This window comes from Cyprinodon variegatus, unplaced genomic scaffold, assembly GCF_000732505.1.
Source record: "Cyprinodon variegatus isolate N-32 unplaced genomic scaffold, C_variegatus-1.0 Scaffold234, whole genome shotgun sequence".
Lineage (NCBI taxonomy): Eukaryota > Metazoa > Chordata > Actinopteri > Cyprinodontiformes > Cyprinodontidae > Cyprinodon > Cyprinodon variegatus.
In genome coordinates this window covers 232,184-241,778 of record NW_015150687.1, presented here as the reverse complement: position 1 = coordinate 241,778, position 9,595 = coordinate 232,184, and the positions used below count along the sequence as shown (strand labels likewise).

The window sequence follows — 9,595 nt, the reverse complement described above, 5'->3', positions numbered from 1 at the left end:
GCAAAGCAGTGTGCTGGTTTTCCCGATAGCAGTGAAGGCAACACATGTGAAGCGTTCGCGGCCCCAATAATAAATTCCTTATGAATATTACTCATTTTATTTTTCATTAACACGCAGGATTCTCGTGTTTTTGTATAACATGTAATTTTTTTTATTTATTGAAATAATTCCAATCAAGCTACATACAGTTAACGGACAAATATTCAAAAGTTTATAATTAATCGAGGAGTTTATTAAGTACTAATTGAGATTTCCCGATAAAACTGAAGGCAACACGGGCGAAGCGTTCGGAACCCTGCTCAAGAAATGTCCTCATTCGACGTCAGTGCCTCCGCCACCATGTTGGATCAGGAAGTGGGCAGAGCCTTCTCAAGACTACCGAACAGAGCTTAACGTCTACAGACGGCGTCTGTTTTACATCGACCCGTCTTTCACCTCCTTTATTTTCCGACCTCTAAAATTCGTTTTACATGCAGTACGACTTCCTATCTGACCGAGGTAGGCCCCTGTCTTCGAATCCGACCGTTGCTCAGCCCCAGCTATGACTTCTCTCACGCAGAGAACCTCGGGCCTCGTCCAGCGGCGGACCGAGGCCATTCGCAGCGCCGCCGCCGCCGAGAAGGAGAAGGACTCTGGCGGAGAGGAGGACGAGGCGCGCAGAGGAGAAGAAGAAGAGGACGAAAAGGGAGACTCGAAGGAAACCAGACTGACGCTAATGGAAGAAGTCCTACTTCTGGGCCTCAAGGACCGAGAGGTGCGGGCTGTCCGTAATCCTTTAACATATTTACTGTTTACGTTGCGTCACTAGCTAAATGTCATCTGTTTGTTTTTTTGCCTTTTTTATCCCGGTTGCTAACGTTCCCGGAATTTGTTCTGTATTCAATTTGAACCGTGAAGATGTAAATTCGGTTTACTCTGTTTACCGTCGTGCAACGTGTCAGTTGTCAAGGTGCTTATTAATAGCCGTTCAGGTTTAATATGTGTGCTGGTACGGTTCTCTCACTTCCGGTTCATCACTTCCAACGTCTAAACATGCCCTCTTTGTTTACCGAGCAACGTAGCTTCCACGGCCCTCGTAACCTGGGCAGTTCTCAGTGTGTGGGGTCCCGTGGAACCTGGAAGTGTTGCTCCATGACTGACTCAACACGTCAGCTAAGCGAACGTGTGTGTGTTTTTCTTCTTCTCCGCCCAGGGCTACACGTCGTTCTGGAACGACTGTATTTCTTCCGGCCTCCGCGGCTGCATGCTGGTAGAACTTGCCCTCAGAGGAAGGATACAGCTTGAGGCCTGCGGTGTGAGGAGGAAAAGCTTGCTGGCAAGAAAGGTATTATTAAACTGTTGTACTTTTGATACCAGTTTGAAATCTAGTTTTCTAATAAGCTTCAGAGATTTAAGGAACATTTTTATTATTCTAGTTAAGGAAGCCTTCCTTGCCTGTCTCGTATTTCCTGTTTCTGTGAGATGTAAATCCAGTTTAAAGTTAAAATGACATCCATCAACAATTATGTTTTGCTAGGTTATCTGCAAGTCGGATGCTCCAACAGGAGATGTGCTGCTGGATGAGGCCTTGAAGCATATTAAAGAAACTCAGCCTCCAGAGACGGTGCAGAGCTGGATCGAGCTCCTCAGCGGTAAGATAAGCTACTGACTTTGCAAACCAAAGCTTACTATCATCATAAAACTGAACATTCTGCTCTAGTTTGACTATCTTGTTTCCATTGAGTCTGCTCTACTATTAAAGTAGTTTTTCTTTTGATCTTTGTTGTTTCAAGGTTTCTGCGAGGTTAAAACAAGTCTTATCTGTCTTCCTTTAACACTTTATTCTATAGTTGTTCTTTTTTTTTTTTATGCACTGTAATATAATTATTTTTCAGGAACTACAATCAAATTACAAGTTTTGTCATGGCAGGGTGTATATCTAACGGAGTTGCTTATGTAAAACCCCCTACACAGCTGTAAAGGTTGATAAGGGTAAAAGCAATAGACACTCGTGACAGAATCTAAAAACGCAAACATAATTGTAATAAACTTAAGGTACTGGTTAGTTTTCAGTTTAATGTGATTCTTATCTTTCAGCCATATTGGGCTTGCAAAGGACATGAGTATGTGTTCTATTGAAAACTATATTATACACTTTATAACACCATTTAGGGAAATAAACTCAGAAGTATTTGCTTTTTAAAATCATCTAAATGATCAGTTTTAAAAAAAAAGTATAGTTTTGATATCCATTTCTTAAATATGTGAAATGTTTAGCCACTAGAACATTGTTATACATTCAATTTTAAATGTAAAAGCATTGCACAATAAGCTCTATAAATTATTTTCTTAAACTAGTTGAAACATTTAGACTATAAACTTGGGGAATAATTCTTATGTTTGACTTGACGACAATCCAAGTTGGACCGGAATGTTTATTTTTTTCTGTGAGAATAAGTTGTTTATCTCTGCATAATGCATGTTTATAAGCGCAACTTGAGATCTGAAATAAATAAATAAAAAATGGTGTGGAGGAGTATTTGGCTAAAGCCAATTAGATTTTCATGTAAGTAAAATGTCATTTGTACTCTGTAAACAATCTCCTCTTACTATTCAATTCCACTGGATGTGGAAGGTGAAGACTTTGGATTGCATTTCCTGGATGTTGGTGTAATAATAAATTTTGTTCATACAGTTAATCAGCAGTCATAAGAAAATATGAGCTTTGACTTTAAAAAGTTGACCAGATTAAGAACAGCCACTTGATGCGCAGGTAGCACTGAATAAATAACCAACGTATTGCTTAATTGTTGTATTTAAAGCCTGTAAGTAAACTACTATAGCACGAGGACACAGTGCAGGGATGAATTGAGCCAATCCACGCAGAATCGCTCTGCTCTTAGGAGGGTCACTGTCCGAATCCGCAGCACTTATGCACTGCTGCACCATTTTTAATTTTGATATATCTCCATTAGTTTATGGAATAGATTCCTCCCCTGTAAGGAGATGGGGAAGATCAGATTGTCAGTCCAACCAAGTACTCCTTCAGCTTATGATCTTTACTACTTATGGACAGTGAGGCGATTGTTCCTTTAAGGTTACCTCACCTAAACAGTCTGCACGTTCTCACAGATCTGCCCCATTTTTTCAATACTTTGAACACACTGATTAATGCTTACCATTTTTGATTTTACAATGTTTTTATCTGGCTTTGAAGCACTTTGGTCTTCCTGGTGTTGTTGTGAAGTGCTATATAAATAAACTTTGATTACCTTATTCATCCTTTCACTTTGCTGAAGTATGAGTTTGATTTCTGCCCTCTTGAAGTTGTCACCTGGAAAAAATGGGTCTGTTACCTGAAGGCAACATGGTGCCGTAAAGAGTATTGCTTATTTAAAAAAAATGCAAAAAAAAAAAAAACTGTTATTAACAGTTTGGTTTTGTGTCGACCTGCAGGAGAGACCTGGAATCCCCTGAAGCTCCACTACCAGCTCCGAAACGTTAGAGAACGCCTGGCTAAGAACTTGGTGGAGAAAGGTGTCCTCACCACAGAGAAACAGAACTTCCTGCTCTTTGATATGACCACACATCCACTCACCAACAGCACCATTAAGCAGGTATTATGAGGAAATATTCATCCTTGGTTCATCAAAAGCTGTTATCTGGATTAATGGTTACAGGTTTGGATGCTTGGGAGGATTATGACTTAAAATATAATGTTTCTGGATCACTACAACATCGAGCAGCGTTTGTATGAATAGTGTTCACGCCCAGTTTTTCAACTGGTTTGACCTCTTGCATAGTTACATTTAATTGCTTTGATTATTAAAATGCAACATTTCTCTTTTGTTGCCATTAGTGCTGCAACTAACAACTACATTGCAAATTGATTAATCTGTCTATTCTTTTTTTTTATTAAATGATTAATGGGATAGCAAAAGATACCTTGAAGAAGATTTTTTTTTTTTTTTTACAAAATAAAACCAGGGAAAACTCAAACTTTGCCTCTTGAGGAGTTCTGGATAGATCATATTGACGCACACTTTTTTTTAAAACTTTAAATGCAAAATGTTTTTATATTTTATTAACAATCTTGGTATAATTACTGCTCTGAGTTGCTCTGCTAGCTGAAGGCATGTTTGAGTCTCTATACTCCAGGTAACGATTAATTGATTACTAAATTAGTTGACGGTTATTTCAATAATCGATTAATCGCAATTAATCCGATTAATTGTTTCAGCCATAGTTGCCAGATTTTGTGACTTCTTACCGTGCAGAAGTATTTATGCCTCCTGATCTTATTCACATAATTTTCAGCCTCCTTTGCTCTGATACCACTAAGTAAACTCCAGTGCAACCAGTAAACTCCAGTGCAACCAGTTGCCTTGCAAAGTTACCTCATTTAGAAATGGAGCCCAGTTCTGAGTAATTAGAATCTTATATATTATATTTTTAAAAGAAGTAAACAAACATTGCCCCTTACAGTGAACATGCCTCCCCCCTTTTAAAAACACAGTGGTGGCAGCATTATCAAGTGGGGATGCCCTCCTTGAACAGAAATGGTTAAACTAACTAAATAAGCTGCAAGGGACTTTGGACTTGGGCTGAAGTTTGATTTTTGGCAGAGAATCTGCAGCAAGAATTGAGAACAGATGGAGGTTGAGGAATTTTGCTGTTGAAAAGATGCACTTCCTGGTGCTGCGAGTTTTATTACAGTGAAATTAGATTTTCTAAATGATAGAAAAATGGATGTTAAAACAGTAAAGCAAACATTTAGTGTTTTCTATGTTGAAAGGAAATGACACAGGGATTTCAGGTTAGAGCAGTCATCAGTATTGCATCAGTTTGTGTGACTGTGGGGCAACTGTGTGTGCAGTACTTGATCACTTTTATCGGCTTATTCAGTATTTAACCTGGACTAAACGTAGTAGAAAAAAAAGGGTTAAATGATAAGTGATAAGATGTTGCATGAGGATGGGACTATTTCTTGTCCTCCTATTCTATATTATGCATTATTCTGAATGAGAATATTTTGTTTTGAAAGTATAATTTTTAAGATTATCATCTGTGACTGAATCAAAAATGACCACATGAATTAAAGTTATACCTACCTGTGCAGATTGATCATACTGGTTCCTCCAGAATGAGGAGGTCTTTGGATCTTCTAGCTCTTCTGTCTTACTGTGAATTAAATATTTTAGTAATATTTGTAAACTTCCAAAGTGCTCCTTATGCCATCAAGATGTGAGATAAAGAATAATAAACACATCATCCTCTCAACGTTTGAAATTAGATACAGTAGCTATACATGTAGAGTTCAGGCTTAGTACCTCACAAATGCGCTTTATCTCTATTTAAATGAATATTTTTTTCTCTGACTGTTGTATTTTTTTTATCTGTGAGCCTGAAACCAGATTTCAGGCTTATGAGCTAAAAGCCAGTTTTTTTTTTACATTGTTAAAATCTGTCTGTAGGAAGTGTGTATTCTAGCTATGTTCCTAGGTCAAAAAAAAAAAAATTTGGTCGAAACATTTGTGGGTCAGATGGCTTAATTGTTGTTTTATAATACCAATTTGATAACCGCTGGATAAACCAACGTTCTTCAGCTAAAATGATAAATTATTTCAGACCCAAATTATATCCCTACATTTCCATTTTTTTTTTTATAGAATTTTAAATTGGTTTTAGAAAATATAGAACATTATCTAACTGTTTTGCAAAAGCAGCAAGAGAAGGTGGAAATTTAATAACAAATTTAACCTAAGTTTGATTACTATTAAGAGCAGTACAGGTATAACAAGCTGATCTCTGCTGAATCCTAGTTGGGCTTTATACTGTTTCATTCAATTGTTTTTAAGCTGCAGATATATGTTGATTGCTATAGATGAATCATCAAATGTAAGCAGAAATATGCAAAAAGCTGCTGAAGAGTCTTTTTTTTTCTTCTTTTCTTTTTTTAAACATATTTTTTACTTGCTATTATTTGCATTATTGCACTTTGAAAAGCAAGCTCTCTTTTCCTGTAAGAAGTAAACTTATGCAGTGGAAGGAATTTGGCATCACCAGGGACAACTGACATAATTTGGGTCCTATCTTTATGCACCGCAGATTTATAAACAGGATTTTTGATGTTATTGTTACAAGATTTAAATATGTACAGATAGGTCCTTTATTTTATATCAACTTGAAGAATTTTAACTTATATAATAACTTATGGGTCTGCTGTGTAGATTTAACAGCTTTGTTGGGATGAGAAGTGTTTGTTCTACAACACTGTGTGTGAGTATGAGGTCCTGTGAGCTGAAAAAGTGTAGAAGAAGGTATGAACCCCCTTTTTATGTGAGAACACATGGATCCAAAAACCAACAGACTATTCTAATAGATAAAAAAAAAAACGTTTTTTGTTTTTCTTAATTTTCATTGATAAACTCAATCATATCTGTTCATTGAGCTCTCTAGGTGATTTGTGCATTTCTTTTATCCATTCCAGCGCCTTGTCAAGAAGGTCCAGGATTCGGTTCTGGAGAAATGGGTCAACGATCCTCATCGCATGGACAAGCGGGTGCTCTCCCTGATTCTTCTGGCTCACTCATCCGACGTTCTGGAGAATGCCTTCGCCCCTCTCCAGGATGACCAGTATGACCTAGGCATGAAGAGGGTCCACACCCTGCTGGAGCTGGAGCCTGAGAAAGAGAGCCTAAAGCCCAACGCCAATGAACTCATGTGGGCTGTGGTCGCTGCGTTTACTAAATGAAAACACCGAAATGGTCGGGACTGGAAAGATCTGGCTGTGGGCTGGCTTATTTAATTGGTTGAAGGACTTATTGAGACAGACTTCAAGTAAATAAGACAATCTATTCTGGTTGAGGAGCCTGTTTATACATCTATTCTGGATGACGTTTTTTTTGGTGGTAGTCCATATTAACAATTTGCAGTCTTATTGGTGGTGGGCTTCACCAAGTAACTGTTGATTGGATGGAAGAGTGTCTGAATGGAAAACAACAGGCTGCTTTCACAGAGATGAGGTAAGTGATACGCCACCGTGGACTGTGGATCTTTTCGAAAACATCAACACTACGAGCGGACGATCCTCTGCTTGCACAGGATGACACCGGAGAGCAGAACAGGTAGCCATTGTAGTCCTGATGAATTGGAAGAAACTGACCAGGGTGAAGTTTCTCATCAAATAGAGAAAATAAAACATCATCTACATTGCTTCAAGACCTCTCCACGGTCTGCAAACTATTCTCCTTGTGCCCCACCGTGCTAATTAAAGGATTAAAAGATGGCAAATCCCATGGCTTTAGATGCTCTTTGCACTCTCGTAACTCTCCCACCTCCACCAGCTCATTCCCACTGTGTTGGGGAGAAATTGCTTACCGTTACTGTTAGAACAGACTACCTGAATGTTTTACAGATCTCACATTGTTTTGTCCTTCAAAGCTTTTTGATTTTCCTTCCTTCTTTCTCATTTGTTCCTGAGGAAGAACAGAAGGACAAAAACTCCCATAATTCAGTCCTTCCACTTTTGACGGCAAGCTGGCTCATTTGACCCATTAAACTTAAATGAAGAATTTATCCTCAACTGTATTTAAATAGAAAAACAAATTATTTGTTGGTTTTTCCTTTTTGCCAAGGGTCCATTTTATGTTTATAGAACATGGCAAGTCTCACCATTGCTGTTTATGTTGCTAGCTAATGCCTGAATTAGCCTTTCATTTATCACCTATTACGCTCAGTCTTTTACCTTGTTGGCTGGATTGTGTTTCTAGGTATTTTACAGGGTTGCATAAAAAATAAAAACTATGAACTTTAAGAGAAAAGAATAAATAAAAGCTCCATATGTATGAGCTTCTGCTTTCCCTTTTGAGTGTGAAATAACACTTTAAAGTTGTGGGCAGAAACTAATCTCAGATTGGGGTCTCCCATGGTATGAAATGCGTGGATGGCTACAGAAATAGGCTAGGAATCTTTCTGCAGGACCGTTTTGTTTCGATGTAGTCTCATGTCACTTTTTTTCCCACTGAATACTGGTGTGTTTACACACTTGGAGATGTAAGAGTCTTGTTCATGTGGAGCAACTGTTCAAATCAGCTTGGAAATTTTCAGCGGTCTCATCTCCCACTTGGCTGATCCACAATCTCGACTAAACCGTTTTCTGCCTCGCAAAGGAAATCACGTCGGAAAATACAGTAAAACCGTAAAAAAGTATATTTTTTATTTAGATGGTGGCTTCTAAAGGCTCCATCTATCATCTTGCTTTTTTTTATACATCTAGTCATAAATCACAGAGATTTTGTAAAGAGAAACAAACAGCATTGTTTTATTTTTCCTTAAAAGTAGGCGGAGGGGTTATTTGAGCCTAAATCAATCCAGATGAATAAAAAATGCAGTTGACTGGAACAAAACTAACACAATTCAGAGCCAGTCAGCTTAAACCTTTTTATTTTTACAATCAAATACGTGATTACACATAATTCAGTTCTAGTAGATGTAATCTTTGTATAATATGAGATTTGTTTTTTGTTTGATGGCATAAACATTTTCTTTCTGTTTGGTTTTAATTTCTTCATGCAAAATACGGAGGGGTGTGAAGAACTGTTCCAATGCGTTTACAGCAGAGACCATGCATGCTATCGGTGGAGGGGCCGGGTTACTTAACGGATGTAGCTACAGAGAACAGGCTTGTATGTAACTATTTGTCCTTTTAAGTGTACGATCTAATGGAATTTAATGAAAGGGATCTAATCTATCCTCTATAATTCTGTATGCTTTTTTTGTATTACCACAGAAAATAAAGTAAGGATCCTTTAAGTGCCTGAATTCACACTGTTTTGATGTTGTTTTTGTCTTTTTTTTTTTTTTTTTTTTAAAGCTAATTGATTCCATTGTTTTCCATAAATAATTTGCACCCACATGTCTCACAGGGTTTTTATTCTTAAGTCTTGGTTTCTTAATTTTAGATATATTCTGTGCTTTTCTTGTTTTGTTTTATTTGCTTTTGCTTCAGATTCTCATGAGTGGAAACAGAGGATTTTCCTTACATAAAAAATAACTTTTTGCATATCAAAAGCTAACCCTAATCAGATCTAGTTGAACATGTATTAGAGAATTTTCCCCATGCAAAACTATATTAACTGATGTTTCACATCATGTCACAAAACCACAAATGGATATGTTTAGAATTTACATAAATTTAGCACAAAGTAGCACACAGATCTCATGAAAAAGTATGTCAGAAACCGAAACTCTTATAGATTCATTACACACGCCATGGAATATTTCTTATAATTTTCATCATGATCAGATAATGAAAACCCAGATGTCTGAGAAAATTTGAATATTGCTCAAATAGTTAAACAAAACTCATGGTGTCAGCTAATTAACTCAAAAATACCCACAAAGGTCTCCTGAGTGTACTAGTGTCTAAGGTTAGTGATCTTAACAATCATGGGGCAGACTGCTGACTCCTTCCACAAGAACTGCTAAGAAGCTGCTTGTTCAAAGAAAACGTTAAGTGCAAGGAAAACACTTTGTAAGGAAATATGACTGAGCACCATCCATTTTAATTTGGGTAGTTGCAAAAAGAATGAAATAAGGCTCAAGTCTTTACACT

General features: G+C 37.4%; 1 protein-coding gene across 1 annotated transcript; it reads left to right on the top strand.

Annotated features, from left to right (window-relative positions):
- The first annotated feature begins 339 nt into the window (after positions 1-339).
- Positions 340-8,806, top strand: LOC107088983 (Golgi phosphoprotein 3-like). The gene is made up of 5 exons (XM_015381474.1): positions 340-754; positions 1,193-1,324; positions 1,517-1,631; positions 3,436-3,596; positions 6,470-8,806. The coding sequence occupies exons 1-5, from the start codon at positions 542-544 to the stop codon at positions 6,731-6,733; spliced, it is 885 nt and encodes a 294-aa protein (XP_015236960.1). The 5' UTR covers positions 340-541; the 3' UTR covers positions 6,734-8,806.
- The last annotated feature ends 789 nt before the right edge of the window (positions 8,807-9,595 follow it).